General features: G+C 36.8%; 1 protein-coding gene across 4 annotated transcripts in view; it reads left to right on the top strand.

Annotated features, from left to right (window-relative positions):
* Positions 1 to 20,560, top strand: part of CUNH21orf91 (chromosome unknown C21orf91 homolog) — a 35,726-nt gene that overhangs the window by 4,053 nt on the left and 11,113 nt on the right. The window contains exons 1-2 of one of the 4 annotated variants that reach the window (XM_019659541.1): positions 73 to 482; positions 864 to 997. In XM_019659541.1, the coding sequence (XP_019515086.1) occupies positions 481 to 482; positions 864 to 997 (136 nt within the window). In that variant the 5' untranslated portion in view covers positions 73 to 480. Of the gene's footprint in view, positions 1 to 72; positions 535 to 863; positions 998 to 20,560 lie in introns of those variants that run through there. The other 3 variants (XM_019659538.1, XM_019659539.1, XM_019659540.1) reach the window with 3 other exon arrangements.

Below are 20,560 nucleotides of genomic sequence, written 5' to 3'. Positions count from 1 at the left end.
GCCCCTCGTGCTGCTCCGCTTCGGGCGCCCCCGACGGACGGACGGAGAGACGGACCTGGCACCCTCAGGGACGTCTCGCACCCCCAACGCCGGAGACGGGACGGGGGGCCCGGCTTTCCGAAGCGCTGAGTCCGCGGGACCGGCTGCCGTGGCCCTCGGACCTCTCCTCCGTGGGTGGAAGGAAAGCCTGGGCGACTGGAAGCCACGGCTCCTCCCTGCCCGGCTTGGCCACCTCGCCTCCGGCGGTGCCCGACCCGCACGGTGGAGCCGCTCCCCGGCTTTGGAGACGCTGCGGGTGCTTTGGACGCGGGAGGGACGCCCTTCCCCGGGTGTTCGCGTTTCCACGTGCATTTTCCTGCAGCGGATGTCCGACAGGAAGCCTCGCTACGCCGAGTTAGCGAAACGCATCTAAGGTTCCCACAATGAAGTTAGCAAAGCAGTGTCCCGAACAGGTCGTTTTTCCTGCGTTTAACAGCGTTTATGTAGGTTGACAGACCCCGGCAGCTGAAAAGGCCTCGCTGCTAAGCTCTTTCGGTGCGTGGTCGAGGGATGGGGGAGGAGGGTGGACCGGAATGCCCGCAAACTGCTTCCTTCAGATCTCCTCCACCAAATGAGCTAGGGGACCGGAAAAGGCACTTTGGTATAGTGTCACCTAGGACAGGGCTTTAAGTTTTACTAGGTTTGTGTCTTTGCACAATAAAAGTATGACACTGAAGTATAAGTATGGCGATGCATGTTTGATGGGGCTGTTTGTTGTATTAGATGAACTGAACACCGTTCTTCTCTTTTCCTAGAAGTTCCTAATATTGCCGTAAGGACAAGTTCTTGAAATTGTGTAACTTTCCTTTTCTGTTTCTTAATAGGGGCACTATGAACGAAGAGGAGCAGTTTGTAAACATTGATTTGAATGATGACAACATCTGCAGTGTTTGTAAACTGGGAACAGAAAAAGAAACGCTCTCCTTCTGCCACGTTTGTTTTGAGCTAAATATTGAGGGTAAGGACAGAATATATATTCATTTTATGGCATGAACTTTACAAAGCTACTTTATAAGTTATAAGGTAAAACTAAAATTTCTTGAATGATTCGAAATTGTGCCAAGTATGAAGTATTGGAGATCTGTTAAAGATAAGTTTATGGAAACGATGCTGAAGTGAGCACAGCCATGAATTTAAATCTTTTTTTTTTTAACTCCTAGTACTAACCCCATTTCTGCTGTAAAAGTGAGGTATGAGTATGGACTGGTAAACATGTTTTCTGGTTTGAGAGCTTATTAAGTTGTCAGATTTTAACATTGTGTGTGAGGGGGGGTATTGTAGGGGGAGGTTTGGTGTGTTTTGTTTTAATATTAAGAACTAATATAACCAAACATTTATATTGAAGGCAAATGTATTAATTTTATTCCTTTGGCCTATCATGCTAGTCTAGTACCTGACAGAGGTGAACTAGAACTCTTCCCTAATGTTATCTTATTATCTAAAAAAAATGTTAAAATTTTTATATAATCTCTTTTCAATGGTCACACACACTTAATTTTTAAAACTTTTAAAAAGGCTTTAAAATGTCTTAATAGTATCTGTAAGAGCATGTAAGAGTCCTCCAAATACTGAAAAAAAAAATCTGTTATTCAGAGTGTTTGGATTAGTGCAGTTAATGTGTCTTTAGATATCAATAGTTTGCCCCCAAGAAACATGTGGGATATGTTTCTTTAATCTTGACATGGTCATGATAAAACTATTTTTAAAAATATTTGAGTCACAATAAAAAGAATCTTAATATTCTGGCAATAAAAAGTTTGTGTGTCATTTGAATTTTGAATTGTAACATCAGTAGAGAGATTTTGTTAGACCTTTAGACTCTGGGTAGTTTAAAGCAGTATTTTATTCTTTTTGCTGGTTTGTATATTTGGAAAAATTCATTATCTTTACTTTTCTATTTATTAGGAGATATGAAATGTTCCAATGGTAAAAAGAGAGAGAGAGAGAGAAAGAGAGAGAGAGAGAGAGAGAGAGAGAGAGAGAGAGAGAGAAAGAAAGAGAAAATTAGGATTATCTACCTTGAGAGTCCTATTAGGACTTGTTTTTCCAAAATTATTTTAGATATTGTATAGTAAAAGTCAAAATTATAACCATAAGTAGACTACTAAAAGCATCTAGAGTTAATTATATGGCATTCATCTTTTTTTTAAGATCATATTGGTTACCCCAGTTTTGCTGTTACACTCTTGTAAGAATTGTATTAATAGTTGCTGACCATGATAATTGATGGAAGATCATGGATTTCCCATGGATTTCACAGAATACACGTAACTTTGGCTTTAGTAAGTGTAGTAATTAAAACTGCTTTTAAGGGGATGACTTAAAAGTACGATTCTTCTGTAGCATTTAAATTACCATGTCCTTAATTATGCTAGAGTGAAAGATTATAAATTTACGTTCTTTGGAATTAGAGTTGGCCCTATACTTTTACATTGTAAGTTTTAATTTTAGATGGGCAAAAGCATTAGAAATGTTCCAGCTCAAACCTGTATTTTACATTAAAGGCAACTGAAAGCCAGATAGTTGGGCTGTTCGAGGTTGCTCTAATGATGGCAAGCTGTTGCTAAATGCTAGGCATTTACTATGAGCACTTTTGTGCCAGGCACTGTACTAAGTAATAAGTAAGCTCCTTACCCAGATTATCTTGTTCATATCTTGTTCAGCTCAAAATAGCTCTGGGATAGCTGCTTTTATCCTTTTTAAAGGTGATGGACTAACCTTTGAGACCTAAGAAATGCACTTTGAAGTTGCACAGCAATAATTGCCAGTCCTGGGCTTTGAAGCCTGGCAGTCTGGTTCTAGTATATGTGATCATAATTCCATTGATCTACTTACTGTCAATAGTTATTTCAATTGACAGGGCTAATATTAGGAACCTGTTTTCCTGAATCCTAATTGACTGTTCTTGCTATTCAGTCAGCCTACTTCTCCTAACCAGGGCTTCCTGCTAAATTAATGGTATTAATGATGTGATAGAATTTTTCTACAGAAGTTAACTTTCATAATTGCTTTTCTAGCCTTTTTTTTGTATGCCTTTTAACTGGTTCTCAATCACTATATAGAGAATATACAAATATTCCTCAGGGTCCATCTTAATAAATATTTCTTCTCTGATAACATCTATCTCAATATATAATAAGCATGACATAGGTCCTGCATTGTTGAAATAAATTATCTTTAGTAGACAAAACAATTCTCAATTTGAATTAGAACTATTTTATTTTATATTCTATGTACACTCAATGTTTTACATTTTTAATGCCAATTAAACCTTTGTGAGAAAAATTATTTTAGAATTAGATTTTCTTGATTAATCTGGTCAGTTCTCAGTTCTTGCAAATGTAATACATTTTCATATTTACTATACTGATAAGCTAGTGCAGTGTAACCATGTTAGTATCATCAGATTATATTTAAATCTTAGAAATTTTAGGGGGGAAAAAAGAGGGAAATGAGGACCCTGAATTCCACAAAATTTTAGTTTTCATATCACTATACAGGATTTTAGAAACCAGTTTTAAAAAGTGGTAATAAAGTAATCACATCCTAAAAATAACAAGGTATATTTTTTATCTATGTAAGTAAACATTTTTAAATGTTTTTGCAGTTTTCTTTCCACTACCACGATTTCAACACAATGCCAGTTGATAAATGTTAGAATGTAAGAGGAACTTTACAAAAGAATGACATTTAACTTTTTTAGTCGGGTATAACTTTTTTATAGTATGGTAATGTTGCTGTTGCCTGAGTTCTAAGCTAACTAATGGCTAAATTTACTCTAAAGCATTTTATTCATGTTTTTCAGCTAAGAGGCTAGTTAAAAATCCTCTTGAGGAATTTTTAAGCTAGTTTTGAGTGCACAATTGGGAGTTTAGAGACCACACGTTTGTAGTAAACAAAAATGTTTTATACCTTTTGGATTGTTGCTTATATCAGATCAAAACTGGTCTAATCAAATGGCTTCTTGTTTAACAGTTGTGTGTGTGTACTCTGGTTTCTTTTCAGATTGTATAAATCTTTCGCCTTTTTAAAAGTTGTGTGTAGGCATATATTTATAAAATGAAGACAAAAGAGCACAAATGAAATAATAAAAGACAGTGTAATCTTATAGGAGAGATTTCATATTCTGAGTATGGCTCTAAGCTGCCTTTTTTTCTGTGACTTTACAGTAGTTATAACAAATGGGTACCTATATTTTATATACTTACGAGACATAGGTGATATATTATACTTTAAGGACCCAAGAAATGTACTTTAAAGACTCAGATCTTTTCAGATGTTCACAAGATTCATTATTTTGTACCTATAATTCACCATTAAAGTAACTTGTCTACTTCTGGTATTAGGAGACAGGTACTTCTTTTTTTTTTTTCTTTTTTTTTTAAGCTGAGCCATCCTGCCACCTGTTGGCAGCTCAGCGGCTGCTCAGCTCGGTCCAGGAATCGAATTGAATCACTGTTGCTCAGAGCTCAAGCTCTTGAGCGAGCTCTTAACTAACTGAGCCACTCGGCTGGCCTGGAGACAGACACTTCTTAATACTTATGGCCTATCCTTGATCTTAAGACACTATCAACTTTTTTATGGGTGTATGATCAAATACACTAATATGCATCATAGTTCATTGTGCTAAAAATCTCTAAAGTTTTTTAGTGACCCAATTGCTACCATACTCTAAGCTCAACAGACTGGGAAGAAGTTTCCCACGGTGGTCAGGAGCCAGTAACGCAACTCAACTGTAATATAACAAAGTCAGAAATGAGATGAGAGGGGAAAAAATCCAGGACTCCATTCTGTTACTTTATACTATCTGTTTTCATTTTGTGCCAAAAGGATATGCAAATAATTCATATTTCTACTTTCCTCTAATAATTTGTTTTCTTTTCTATAAACTTTTTATAAGACTGATCAATTCCTCTTAAACCAAGAAAAGTATCCAGTGTAAGTTTACCTTGCTAGTCGATTAGTGGGCATATTGATCTATTTTGGACTGTGTAGTCCATCTCAGTCTTCATTTTCCCCTAATTTGTTGAACTTTCCAGAAGCCAACCAAAATTCATATCCTTAGTAATCTTTCCAGCAAGAAAAATCTAAAGGTATTTTCTCTTGGTTAAGGCACTGGTGATCCCACGTCTTACTTTTAACCTCGTTCTTTCTTGATTCTCTGCGTCTTTGACCGATACACTGTTCACATGGTCAATAGTCAGGAAGCAGTTTGCTATTATTAATTCCTTGATTTAATTTAAATGTCAAGACTCCTCAGTCTATCAACAGCTCTTCCTGACACACTAGCATCTTTCCACTTGGGCAAAGGGGGCCACCATGTGTGATAGGGAAGCTATCTGTATACAGGTAACTCAACCTGGCATTAACCTCTTTCTCTTGTTTCTAACATCATGCATTGATATTAACTAAAAGAGCATTTTTAAATATAAAACAATGTGACATTTGAACTTTAGCTCAGCTATCTTTGATATACTTGGAAATACAGACACAGGTTAATTTTTTTTTCCTTTAACTACCTTTTAATGCCATTTTAAATAAAATTTTTAACACTTTTAAAACAGCTCTGATAGCAAAACCTCATTATTTAGACAGGAATAAGCAGGAATGGAAGTAGAAAGTGGATTTAATTGGTGATAAGTTTAAACTATAGAAAATTTTAAAATAAAAATAATTGAAACTAGGCTAACAACATCTAGTGAAGACTTGTAATTTGACTGTTAACAACCCATATATGAGGTGCCAGTTCCAGGTTCCAGATTCTTATCCCGGCCCTAATTATGGTGACCTCTTAGGTCACCATAATTACTCCCAACTTTTCACCCCTTTTAACTTCATTAAGCTTTCTAATTATAAAGTCTAGGTTGAATTTAAAATTTAGATTGTACAGAAATTTGGGTTGGGAAGATAATATCCATTAGGAATTAAGTCTGGCTGTGTATAACAGGAAATCCAAATAGTGATGAAATAAAATGCAACTATACAAGGTAGGTGCTGTTTGAGCTATTTTGTCCCAATTTGATGAATGAGGAAAGAGCCTAGGTAGCTAGTCCAAAAGCACACAGCTAAGAAGCTGAAACCCAAGGTCTCTGGTTCCAAAAAGCCCAAGTACCTAAGTCATTTCTGCTTCCGAAGGTAATTACATGAACTATTAAGAATTTAGAAGATATTAAATAACTCAGACAAAGTTAGAGATGAATTACACAAATGTGAATATTCAACCAAGGAACAAAAGTTAGGTCCAAAGAGATGCTTAATTTTAAAAAAATAATTTCTACCACTGGTATTATTTGATTAATATACACATTCGGTGAAATATCCAAAAATCACATTTTCGATGACCCAAATGAGTGCGATGATGCAATCTCCATATAGCTTGCAATGTAAACAAACAATCTGTCAAAATATTTAGTTTTTAGAATTCTTGGATTAAATTGATTATCAGGGAGGAGGGAAGAACTCAGAAGATAAAGGGCACACCCATGACAGGGACAATCTAGTTGAGCCTTAGACTGACATTTGCTACAGAATCAGGCAGGTGTCACCTGGTCATGAGTCAGTGGATCTAGCACTGTCTCTGTCCTTGTGCGCCAGTCCTGGAATTGCACACCATCTCGCTTTTGCCCATCAGCCCCAATAGCTGAGCCAGGGGCACTTTCTAAAAAGAGAAAGAAATGGGCAGCTTATGAAGTGAGGTTTCTAGTTTCTGAGTTTAGAAGATAATGAACATTAGTTAAACTTTGCTATCAATAGAACATTTTAGAAATATTCAGAACATACTATAAATATTGTCCCTCTGTTGACATTTTAATAAAACTTTAGAAAATTTTCCAGTGTTTATTAGTGAATGTAATATAAAAACAACATAACTTTATAATCTCCACATGATATAGTAAATTAACATTAAGTATGAATTTCATATAAGGTAATACGTGATAAATGTATAAGTGATTAAAATCAAAGTAGCTAAGTAACATTGCAGAATTATAAAAATTTTACCAACTTTAGCTCTAGAGTGGATTTAAATTCTAATACAATTTGGCACACCATCTGTTAGGATTTTGATAAGGGGAATAAGCCCATTGAACATTAAGCCTTGATTTATACTTCGTAACAAGGGAACTATGTCTATTTATTTACAAATAATTTTAAACTAGTGTATGTATTCCTGGTAGCTTGTTGCCATTACTGTCTAAACTTTAAAGCACTAAAGCAAAATAATGACTTGTGTATAACCACCAAAATCTAAATCTCAGAATTAAAGCTATTTGGTTGAGTCCATAGCAACTGTTAGACATATTTTTCCATGTATTACTTTATTGAAAATTCACACTTAATGTTCATTGCCTATATAACAACATGGAGATTAAATTCAATTGACGTAAAAGTGCCTTCTGATTTCTAAAGTGCTACACAAATATACTTAAATCTCATTTTTAATATCTAAAACTCATAACTGGAGGAATAATATATATAATGAATTTAGTGAACAATAATTGCTAGTCAATCTTGAAAACAGAGCCCATACGTTGAGGAAGTTTGATGGTCTTATTGGGGGGGAGTCGGTCAGAATTAACATGAACTATACTCATACTTTTATATTTCTATCTTCAAATATTAAAGAAGATCTTTATTATCTTTAAGTATTGGGGACAGTGTAACATTTTAAAGTTTTTGTGTTCTTTCTACTTCCTCACTAACACTGTTAATAGTATTTGCCCCACAAACATTTCTGTTACTTATTTTTAAAGTATCCTTCATAATTTTGATCATGTTACTTTGGCTCACCAGATTATTTTCAGTATATCAACAATTTTCAATTCAATGTCAAGCAGCATTTTGGCTAGTAGTAGAATAAATACAATGTAGATAAAATATAATTCTTATATACTGTATCAGAAAGTTCTCCAGAAAACTCAGTTTTAGGTTACTAGTGTATTTATTAATGAAATTGGTCTAATAAATATCAAAGTATATTTTGGGGAAAAAATTAAAATCTCAGATTCCATATCCAGTTGAGACTGGAAATAAAATAACTTCATGCTTCTTAAAGCCTGTCTTTTCTACCACCCACCCTTCTTAATTCATTTACTTAGCTCTCCTCTATTTGTTTTCCCTCACACTGAGCATCTTGCCTACCTACAGTTATCTTCTCTGTCACCTGGCAGATTGACCAAAAAGACAGAGTGGCAGAAACGCTAATGTCTTCCATATTTAAAAGAAAACAAAACAAGGGGAAAAAACTTGACTCTCTTTCCCTAAAACCATTGTTCTTGAAAGAGCAGTGTTCAAAGTCTCCTCTGTCTCCTCGCAGCTTATTCTTCAGCATCCCTATAACTTACCAACTTCCTTTGCTTTCAGTAGTGACCTCCTGGTAGTCAATGCAATAAATAGTTTCATGTTGTTGACATTTCCAGAACCTGACATTTAACATTTCCCTCTTTCTTAAAACATTCAACTCCCTGGGCTCTGTGATAAAATAGCTCTGGCCTCTTATTTTTGCCCACTTTCTGTCTTCTTCCCAGGTTCATTGCCTGTTAGAGGTCCCTAAAATACTAGTGTTTCATCTAATTCTGTCCTTGTCTTTCTGCTTATATTGCGCTCATCTATTTCTTTCATCACAGTGGCTTCAACTATACCTCTGTAAGCTAATGGAACGCCCCAAATATTGGGTCATCGGTTAAGTCATGACATATTTTTCTATGTTTTTCAATGCAAAAATGCATCATGACTTTCCCGCCGACTCCATATATCACCAGGCCAATACACCTTTTGAGTACCAGACCTGTTTATCCAACTGCCTGCTTGAGTTTTTGATTTAGATAATCTACAGGTGTCTTGAAGTTGTTTCTCAAAGTAAATTTACCTCCTTCCATATATACATGCATTTTATATTTCATTCATCTTTGGTTCACACGGAACTCCAGGCTCCATACCCCAGAGATTTTAATTCTGTAGGTCTAGAGTTGAGTCTAGTAATTTGCATTTTAGCAAGAATCCCAGCTGATTTTTAATGTAGGTGGTCTAAGGACCAAACTTTGAAAAACTGCCCTTAGTGAATGAATGGTTGGTGCCAGGTTCTTCAGGACTTTCCATGTAGAGCTGTGTAGGTGCATTGATAAATTAGGGCTGAGGTCTTACCTAAGCTCTGCTTTTGAACTCTGTGCCCTGGCAGGGATGGTTTCCAGTTTGCCTTTGCGAATTGGCCTGTGGGCTAGCAGCAGTCCTTATCTGTTACCCTCACTACTTTCCTCCCACCCCCTGTCTCCATGCAGTCTGTCCCTGAGGCCTATCAATTCTCTCCACTCTTCCCTAGTTTTCATTAGCTGCCACACCTTTGTCCAGGCCCTTACTCCTTCTTACCAATATTACCTCAAGAGCCACTTTTGTTTCTTAGACTTAATCCCCTTTCCCCATCACTAGCCCACACTCCCAATTCTTCTCTCTCAGTACCAGAAAGGTCTTAAAGTACAGATCTTGTCATGCCATTCATTGTCTTAGAACTCTCCATTGATTTCTCGCCATTTTCATTAGGTTAAGCTGTTAACTCCCTAACATGACACGTAGACATTTCGTGACCAAGTATCTGCTTCACTGGCCACCTTCATCTTTCATGACCGCTCCCGACTCACTCTAAAAGCCAATCATGTGCACCTCCCACTCCCTCCCTCCAGTTCCTGCGCTTTCTCTCTCACTTGTTTTTCTAGTTTACTGTCCTAAACACCATTTACTTGTCCTTCCTCCTAGTATACTGCAACTACTTAACTTTTGGCATATGTGTGTTTAATAGAGGTGATGAGAAATAATGTCTCTGCCTGTGTTCACAGGGCCACTGTAAGGATCACAACAGATGTTGAATATGGGAATCTTTTAGTAAATCTAATTTGTGATGCAAATGTTAGTATTAATTTAAATTCAAATATGAAGGGTTTTGTTCTCATCTCATCTGAAAAGATGAAATACTACTAAAAGATTGCTATGATTGGTTGGTATATTAAACGGCTTCTCCATTGACACAATAAGTTAGTGTTTTATGTACATGGAGGAGGTTTGAATTTATCCTGACTTTACCTTTCTATGAGTTGGTTTTCAGTAGGTTTTTCTGCTTTAGCTGCCTTTTCCCTCATGTAGCAACTGCTCAGCACATCCTTTCACCAGTTTCTTTGTTTTTTTATCAACAATTTGAATTGTGCTCAGTTATCAGTGTCTTTTTTCTTCACTCCTTTTAGGTCTTTGGGTCTCCAATGAGAATTGACAGATAAAAACTATAATGTGGTTATTTTACTTTGGGGGAGGAGGACTGCTTTCATTTGAAGATTAAATACTGTTCTTTGCTAGATACAATGTTAGCCTAAAAAAAAAAAAAATCTCACAATCTTAAAAAGAAATTCAGAATTTCAACTAGAATGTATGTCTTTTAACATTTAAGCATCTTAATCTATTTTTTTGTTTCACTTAGTTCATTGGAACATACAGTACAGTACATAAAGATTAATGTGGCTTGGGCTAAAGAACACTATGCTGTTTCCCAAACCAAAATGTATTTCTTTATAGGCATTTTGTTTTCACTGAAAAAGCAAACTATGCCTAATACAGAAAAATCAAAATACAGGAAGCAAAAAAAATATTAAGATGAACAATCCCACCTGTCTACCAATAACCTCTTAATATTTTGGTTCTTCTAAATTATTTCTGCAGTAGTGTGCGTGCATGTGGTATGCACACGTATGTATGCTTGTGCACTCTTCTGTGGTAAATTGTGTTTAAGAAATGAAATCAGGTTACATATTTTGTTTTTATAACCAGCCTTTTCATTTAATACGTTAGGGACGTCTTTTTCATGTTCATAGGTAAAATTTTGCCACGTTAATGTTTTTGTTTAAAGGTTGCATCCCATTGTATCATAATTTATTTAACCAGTATCTCATTGATGAATGTTGAGCTTGCTTCCAATTTACCAGCACTAAAACGTTCTTATATGTACATCCTTTTTATATGTCTGATTAAATTCCCATTTCATTGTAGCTTAACTTCCCAGAGGAAGACTTCTGGGTTAGAGGCATGACCCAATTTGTAGTCCTGTCATTTGTTATAATGTCTTCCATTATTACTGAATTAATACCATGAAATCAACCATTGAGAAAAGTATATGTATATATATATATTTTATAATGGAAAAATCTTACTGTACACCATTTCCTTTGTTTAGATGAAAGTTCTTTTTAACTCTAGAATTGTTATGATGCAATTATAACACAGTCAAAATATTTCTATTTTAGCATTTTTCAGTATGATTCATCAATTATGGTTGCTTTTTTAATTTTTCATATCAAATGGTTGGTGAGCGGTAGTGGTTGTTTCCCATCAGCCTTAATTTTTACCATTATTTACAGTAGTGATTAAATTATAAATGCCTTCAAATTCACTAGTTAGTATAAATCTATTTATTAGATGCAGCTGTAAAGCATTTTTTTAAGGAATAGTCAACTAGGATTTCAGGAACAGTGATTAAATGTATGCAAAGAAGTTGAGATGCAAAACTGAGGTTTTAAAATAGCTTCACGGCAGCTTTTCATTTTGTTTTTCTTATTTGTAAGCAAATAAATCATGGAGAACCTTAAGAAAATAAATCATGCAGAACCTTAACTGGGCAGACAGCAGTTCAGGAGATGAAGGGCATAGAGTTTATGGGGCTAACACATTTCTTGCTTTCAAACCTATAAATTTACTTTGGGACCTCATTCATCTGGTGTTACTATGAAAGCATTTTTTTCAGGCTCTCTTTTGTTTAAGTAACGTATCTTTTTAACCTTTGCCTATCTTTAGGAAAGTTTTTTTTTCCTGCAAATTAGTGTCTTCGTGTGCCACACATATAAGTGGATATTTAAAGTTGATAACTCAATCATAGTTAATTTGAGTAGCTTTTTAGGAGTCTGAAATTAGTATGAAGTTATGACAACTTCATGCACAAAAATTTTTAGAATAAATTTCGGTACATTCAACTAGGGGAAAATGGAACAAGTAAGAGGGTTACTTGGGTCAGTTGGATTATTGGTCTAATTTGATACATTTTTAAGTACTAGAAAAACAAATGCAGCTTTTAATATTTTATGTTACTGTGTTCTTAGTATTTCGTAGTAGACCATCAGTAAGAACATGGAAGAACCTGGATAGCTTTCATCATGTTCTTGTTGCAAATACCCTTTTGCTTAATATATAACCTATGGACAAACTGCCCTGTCCAATTTGGTAGCCTGTCCAATTTGTGGTTATTCAAATTTCAGTTAATTAAAGTTAAAACTTGAGTCCCTTGATCACAGTAGCTAAATTTCAGTGTATTGAATAGCATAGATACAAGGTATGATCAAACAATATGGTGAATGTTTAAATTTTAAAAAATGTATTACAGTAAAAGATACATCACCATTCATCCCCCTCAAAATACTCCCCCTCGCTTCAAACACACGTATCCCATTGTTCTTGCCACTTTCTGAAGCAGTTCTGAAAGACCTTTTGTGTCTTTGGTTGAGCAGTCATGGCTGCCTCTGTGTTCTGAATCGATTCAAAATGTTTTCCTTTCATGGTCATTTTGACTTTAGGAAAGAACCAGAGGTCGCAGGGTGCCAGATCCGGTGAATAAGGTGGATGAGGACACACCATAATGTTTTTGTTTGACAGATATTGCACTACCAGAAGCAGTGTGTGACATGGAGCCTTTCCATTGTGATCAATAAACATGGTGAATGCTGCTGCCGAGTGTCATCCAACGGAAAGGCAGGGATCTTCAGTATGGGAAGCAGAGCATCCAACCTTAGTAACAGTGTGTAACAAGTTTCAACTTGTTCGGTGCAGTCAGTCTGGTATAAGCTACGGTTGAGAGAGGTGTGTTTTAACGTGTGCCATAAATCATCCTCCATCATGGCAACGCTTGGTGTCACACATCACTTCTGGTATATGGCAATTTCTGTCAAAACGTTTACGATGTCGGGCTGGCTGAGTGGCGCGATGGTTAAGAGCTGGCTTGAGACGCCAGAGGGCCCCAGTTCGGATTCCACATATGAGGGCCAGTGACACTGCCCTCTGCAGCTAAGATGCTGAACAACAGCTCAACCTGGAGCTGGGCTGCCGTGAGTCGCCGGCGACGGCGTAGGCTGCAGCCCCTGTGGCAGTGGGTTGCCATGGGCTACTTTTTGTAGTCAGCAGCCAGCAAAAGCTGCCATCCAGAAGCCAGCGAATGATCTGCCTCGCCCGGGAAAAGCGCAATGATGGTACTTGGGCCAGTGAAGCAACGTCCTCCACAACTAGACTGAAGAACAAAAGGACAGTAACTTGTCTGTTCCCCTTCCCCCAATTCCCCAGCAGTGTTCCCATTCCCCCAGCTCCCCAATAAAAATCTTAAAAAAAAAAAAATACGGTGTGTCCTAATCCACCTTATTCACCTGATCTGGTACCATGCGACTTCTGGTTCTTCCCAAAGTCAAAATGATTCAGGACATCGAGGCAGTCACGACAGTGCAACTAAAAACATGAAAGAGGACTTCCAGAACTGCTTCAGAAAGTGGCAAGGGGCCAGCCGAGTGGCTCAGTTAAGAGCTCGCTCAAGAGTGTGAGCTCTGAGCAACAGGGTTGCCAGTTTGATTCCCGGCCCCAGCTGAGCTGCCAGGTGGCAGGATGGTTCAGCTAAAAAAAAAGAAAAAGAAAGAAAGTGGCAAGAATGATGGGTAAGGGTGTTCAGAGGGAGAGTATTTTGAGCAGGATTAATGGCAATATGTCTTTTACTGTAATTTTGTTTTATTTAAACATTCACTGTGTCTTTTGATCACACCTCGTATACAACATGTCCATTGTCACATCAAGTTCTTTGGGACATTTTTAGTTAAAAAACAGGTAGCTACATGAAGGGGTAGAATTGAGTGTGGATTATTTTTGTACCCTGTTAGTAACAAACAGTTGTTATGTAGGTGTGTGTTCCCAAATTTCCAACTGTTCTAATGAAAAAGTAAAATTTACTGAAAGAGGTTTTCTTTTCGGTAAGTCATTTGCAATGTATACATCTATCAACAGAAGAACTCAGTTCTACCCTGGCCTGCTTGTTTATTTAAGGTTGAGTTTTATCTTTTAACATTATCTCTCTGAACTCTTTGCTCACTGAAATTTGCCCTTATAATTATAAGCATTATAACTATTGGATTAAGCTACTTTAACTGATTAACCTTTGTCTTAGCAGCACAAAAACTTGAAAATGGAATAAATATCTCTAAGCTGAAATCTGTCTAAAGACCACCTGTTGGTATATCTTTCTTTAGGGCAGTGCTTTTCAAAATGTGGAAAAGTAACTTGCTGAACCCATCTGTATATTGGCTTAGTGTGGTTGCCAGTAATTGCATCTGCTAGCAATGCAGAATAAACAATTACCTACTACTTTTAAACAATATGTTGGGTACTTGTACATGATAGACTCTTAAGTGACTCCTGAGTTAGCTAAAGGCATGAAGGGATGGGAAATGCAGCACTCTTCATCTCAGTACTCACTAAGGCACATAGGACAACCAATAAAAATTTCCAGGAGGTAGAAGCCTGTCCTGTTGTGGGTTTAGATATGAAGTAGGCACTCTGACTGTACATCCTTGCCTTCTCACCTCTGATCTAATCTACCTTTAGTCCCATGGCAGCACAGACAATCACTGAGGGACTGTGATTGGAAATAGGTATATTTGAATTGAATCATGGCTTGGCTGCTGCTGCTGCTTATTCATCAGATGCAGAGTAGCCTGGTTGAATTGATTGTCAAAGCATCATTAGAACAAGCAGTATTTACAAGGAAGTAATCCAGACTTGTATCACTGCACAACCTTAGTACAATATAAGTTAACTAACCAACCGACAAGGCTGCAGAGCTTGCTAAGCCACAGGTACCTGCATGCTCATGAAGGAAATAACTGTGTGAATTGAAGAGCACTTGCCCTATTTTCAGCCAGTAGCTGCTTCTCATTACTAACCCGTTGCCAGATCTGACTTTGTTATTAAGAGAAACCAAGAAATTAAAAATTATAAATGGATCTAATTTTTTTTTTTTTAAGTACTCAGTCTAAACAAAACTTGTCTGTAGTATAGATGCAGACTTCAAATGGTGGGTATGGCATCTCTCCGTCACAGCTTTTCCCCTATTCCTTTTACCAGAAATGGGAGCCTGGTTCTCAAAAACAAGTAACATGTCAGTCCTTTGAGTCTTTCTTAGTACAGCGAAGTTCAGGTATCCTCCCATTTTTACAATTAACACTTGCTTACAGAAGCTCAAGATTATATCTATATGAGCGGCACATAAACCATGCAGATGCTTGTTCTTTTAACAATGAAGGTAAGATCATAAAAAGAAAAACACCTTACTCTTGCAAATTTCTTTAAGCTGGACAAAATGTGAGCCTTCATAAAAAAAGATTTTGAAGCAGGACTGTGTATTGTACACAAATCGTTGGTCATGTTTGAAGGCAATATGTTTAAAATTTCTTCACGCCATGTTAACAACCTGGAACTTAAATCATGACTAAACTTTTTTGCCTTATTTAAATATTAAGAAAGAACACAAAAAAACCACCATTTGGAAAAACCTGTACTGCCAGTTTTCTAATTCTGTTTAACTTTGAAGTTAAAGTGCTTGCTCTCTTAGAGCTTTCTAGTCTATTACCAATGTGATAACGTGTATTACAGCTTTACATCCAGCTACTGGTCATATATGTGCTGTACCTATGCAACACCAAAATATATGAAGCCATTCCTTTGGGAAATGAAATACGAGCTGTGATAAAAAAATATGGTGAATCTTTAAATAAAAATTTATTACATTAAATGACACATTGCCATTAATCCCCCTCAAAATACTCTCCCTGGCTTCAAATACACTTGTCTCATCATGCTTGCCACTTTCTGAAGCAGTTCTGGAAGTCCTCTTTTGTGAGTATCTTTGAGTTGTGCTGTTGTAGCTGCCTCGATGTCCTGAATCGATGCAAAAAGTTTTCCTTTCGTGGTCATTTTGACTTTGGGAAAGTCACACAGTGCCAGATCCAGTGAATAAGGTGGATGAGGACACACCATAATGTTTTTATTTGACAGAAATTGCCTTCTGTACCAGAAGTGATGTGTGACAGGGAGCTTTGTCAGGACAATTTACGGCACACTTTAAAACACACCTTCTCTCAACCATAGCTCACACCCGACTGCACCAGACAAGTTGAAACTTGTCACACACTGTTGCTAAGATTCGAGCGCCACTTCCCGTATTGAAGATCCCTGCCTTTCTGTTGGATGGCACTCAGCAGCAGCATTCACCGTATTTGTTGATCACATCTCATATAGTAATCAAGTTCAAAGTGAAGTCTAACTGACAGAATAAACATGTTTAAGGTAGTTAGATGATATGTTTCAAGCGTGTGAACTACAAAGGTAGTGTGAGTGTAGTCAGCTGAGAGATGGTGCTATTTGACAGGACCAACTGGTGAACCATCAGGAAAATATTGCTTAGCTTACCTTATTACCACCAAATCATAAATAAGATCTTCAGGAGGCTAGAGGGGAAAGCTGAGGATAATGGGACATGTGATAAAACTTAAGTAAGTTGTGGGTTTTGTGGCTATGTTTTAGTGCCTTTTGCAGTATCAGTAGGGGGAAGAAATTGTTACTATGATAGGCAGATTAAATATAAGCATGGAATTATCCTTATTTTCAAAGGATGACAGTGGAGGTCAACCAAAAAAAAAATCTACATTTGAGTGGCTTTTGAAGAGTCAGATACATGAGACGGTGGAGAGGGACACAAGCGTATTGAGAGAGACAAAAGAGACGTGAGAGACAAGAGAGATGAGAGACAGATGAGGGACAAAGTCAGATACATGAGACGGTGGAGAGGGACATGAGCGTGACAAGAGACAGAAGAGATGTGAGAGACGAGAGAGATGAGAGACACAGACGAGCGATAGCTTCAGAAAGGGTGGAGAGAGACACAAGCGTGACTTTGCTCTTGTATGGGTTTAACCAAGTTTTTTTAAAGTACATCGATCTTAAAGGGACTTAAAGAATAGAAATGGTGATAGCATGCCAGATGGGTTAGTAGGAGGGTTCTCAAAATATGTGAGAATAGTATAACAAAATCAGAGATGAAGTGGGAAACAATAAAAAAAAACTATTAAATAGGAAGCACTTAACATTTTGAAAATACCACTGTTCATACAGAAATATATTGCCTATGTAAATTTCTAAAAAGCCTCTATCCAAAAGAAACTAGTACATACTTTTAAAAAATTAGCAGTTATACAATTGTTGCCATTTAAGGTCTTGCTGCTTTGAAATTAATGACCTCATGACAAAAAAAAAAGTTACATGGGCATCTTTGAAGTATTCTTTAAAGAAGTTTTCATAATAGTTAGGATGTCAATTACATTAGCCTTCAAAATTTTTATTAGTAAGCAAGTTGTAGTGAAGTGGTTTGAAATTCCTTATAACTTAGCTCCTCAAAAGTATCATTCATTTAATTGCATTCAGATTCATTCTCTTTCAAAAGCGCTGAGGAAACAAATTAGTGCTCAGAGCTGTTTACACTTGTGAATGCAATTAAAATTGAAAAGTCAGTTGGGGAACTTGCTGGGATCTCTGAAAATAGCAATGGTTGTTTCTCTTATATTAATTTGAACTGATGAGGTGGAAAAAACAATCACTTCAAGAGTATAAAATGGCATGTATATTGCTGATACAAATTAAGTGGGCTACTTACATTGTTATCTAGATTAAAAAATAATTTAAGTATTTGAAATCAAGTCAATGTATTGTTTTTTTTTTAATTTTTTGTATCATTTGCTACTGCATGGGATATTTCAAACTGTTTATAAAACAAATATTTTGAAATTGAATTTTAAAACTCAGTCAAGTTTTAAATTTTTAGTGAGCTGAAAGAAGACAGGTACAGATCTGGATGAATAAGCTACAGTTTATATAAAACAGCCTTCTTGTATATTCAGTGTATGTAAATTCCTATTAAAAATGTATAATTGAGAAGTTCCTGATTTTGCTTGGCAGATTGAATGATACCACAGGAATGCAATCTATCAGTGTTACTCGTCAGTCAGACTAATGGCCCATTAAACTAAGTATAGGAGTAACTTCACTGGAAGATGCCTTTAATTAACCTCTGAGCAGCCTGGCAAAACCACACATTCTGGTTCCCTTGCTAGGATGGGCAAAACAATTTCATTGCAGTAGATCTTGAGTAATTGGTAATAAGTTTTGGGTTGTTTTTTTTTTAATATTTTAATTTTCCTTTATTCATTTAACTACTTTTTCTTGAGTACTCACTATGTACCTACCAGCCACTATGACACTGAGGATGTATGTAAACAGATATGGTCTCCTTTCTCACAGAACTTACTTTCTAGCAGGAACTAAAGGCCAGTGAAGAGGCAATTGGAAAATCTGGTGTGTGAAACTAACTCAGATGTATTGGTTACAAAAGGTTTCTTTTTGTTGTTGAGTTGTATGAGTTCCTTATATATTTTGGATATTAGCCCTTTATCGGAGGCGTTGTTTGTGAAAAATCTCCTCCCATTCAGTTGGTTGCCTCTATTTTGTCGATGGTTTCTTTTGCTGTGCAGAAGCTTTTAGTTTGATACAATCCCATTCATTTATTTTAGCTTTTACTTCCCTTGCCTTTGAAGTCAAATTCATAAAATCCTCTTTGAACCCAAGGGTTCATAAGTTTAGGACCTATGTTTTCTTCTATGCAGTTTATTGTTTCAGGTGTTAATGTTTAGAACTTTGATCCATTTTGAGTTAATTTTTGGTACACAGTGACAGATGGCAGTCTAGTTTCATTCTTTTGCACATGGCTTTCCAATTTTTCCAGCATCATTTATTGAAGAGGCTTTCTTTTCTCCATTGTGTGTTTTTGGCTTCTTTGTTGAAAATTATCTGTCCACATTTATATGGGTTTATTTCTGGGTTCTCATTTCTATTCCATTGGTCTGTGTGTCTGTTTTTCTGCCAATACCATACTGTTTTGATTACTCTTGCCCAATAGTACAAGCTGAAGTCAGGGAGTGGGGTGCCTCCAGCATTGTTCTTTTTTCTTAAGATTGCTTTGGCTATTCGGGGGTCTTTTGTGGTTCCATACAAATCCAATTAAAAAATGGGCAGAGGACCTGAATAGACATTTCTCCAAAGAGGACATAGAAATGGACAGTAGACATATGAAAAAAATGCTTAACATCACTAATCATCAGAGAAATGCAAATAAAAACCACAATATGATAGTACCTCACACCAGTTAGAATGGCTATCATCAACAAGGCAAATGATAAGTGTTGGAGAGGCTGTGGAGAAAAAGGAACCCTCATACACTGTTGGTGGGAATGCAGATTGGGGCAGCCGCTATGGAAGGCAGTGTGGAGGTTCCTCAAAAAATTAAGAATAGAATTACCATATGACCCAGCAATCCCTCTCCTGGGTATCTACCCAAGAAATCTGAAAACAGATATCCGTAAAGATTTATGTGCTCCAATGTCCATTGCAGCTTTACTTACAGTGGCAAGACATGGAAACAACCAAAGTGTCCTTTGACAGATGATTGGATAATGAAGATGTGGTATATACACACAATGGAATACCGTATTCCCCCATGTATAAGACGTACCCTTTTTCGAAAAATTTGGGGTCTAAAAACTGGGTGCGTCTTATACATGGGGAAATGCGGTACTATTCTGCCATAAGAAAAGATGCTATAGTGCCGTTTGTGACAACATGGATGGATCTTGAGATTATAATGCTAAGTGATATAAGTCAGAAAAAGTCGAGAATCATATGATTTCACTGATATGTGGGATATAAAACTGAAAGCGACAAAAGAACACGAAAAACAAATGAAGAAACAAAAACTCACAGACACAGACAACAGTTTAGTGGTTACCAGAGGGCCAGAGGGAGGAGATGGTAGATGAGGGTAAAGGGGGTCAAATACATGGTGATGGAAGAACTGACTCTGGTGGTGAACACACAATGTGATATATAGATGATGTAATTACAGAATTGTACACCTGAAACCTGTGTCACCCCAATAAACTTTAATTTAAAAAAAAAGAAAGAAAGAAAAGGTTTCTTAGAGAAAATGAGAACTAGATAGGAGATGATGACCAGATAGTGCAGGGGGAGTGGTGATGGAGTTAAGCAGGATTTGAGATGTACTGCTAGATTTTATGGGGTGAGAGGGGGATCTATTAAGGTGGACAGTAAACATCTCCATGGGAATGGGGGGGGGGCTGCTGTCAAGGAGGACTCCCAGGTTTCTTCCTTAAGCAGCTGGTGATGCCAGACTCAGGAAGAGAATCTGGTTTGGGGTTTGGGAAGTGAGAATGAAGGAAGAGGTTTATTTGGGCAGGGTGAGTTTGAGGAGCCTGTGGGACATCCAAGTTTTGTGTTTTTGTTTTTTTTTTTAAGATTTTTATTGGGGAATTGCAGGGAGGGGAACAGACAAGTTGCTGTC

The sequence above is a fragment of the Hipposideros armiger genome, unplaced genomic scaffold (genome assembly GCF_001890085.2).
Source record: "Hipposideros armiger isolate ML-2016 unplaced genomic scaffold, ASM189008v1 scaffold_300, whole genome shotgun sequence".
In the NCBI taxonomy this organism is placed as follows: Eukaryota; Metazoa; Chordata; class Mammalia; order Chiroptera; family Hipposideridae; genus Hipposideros; species Hipposideros armiger.
This window is presented reverse-complemented; position numbering and strand designations above follow the sequence as displayed.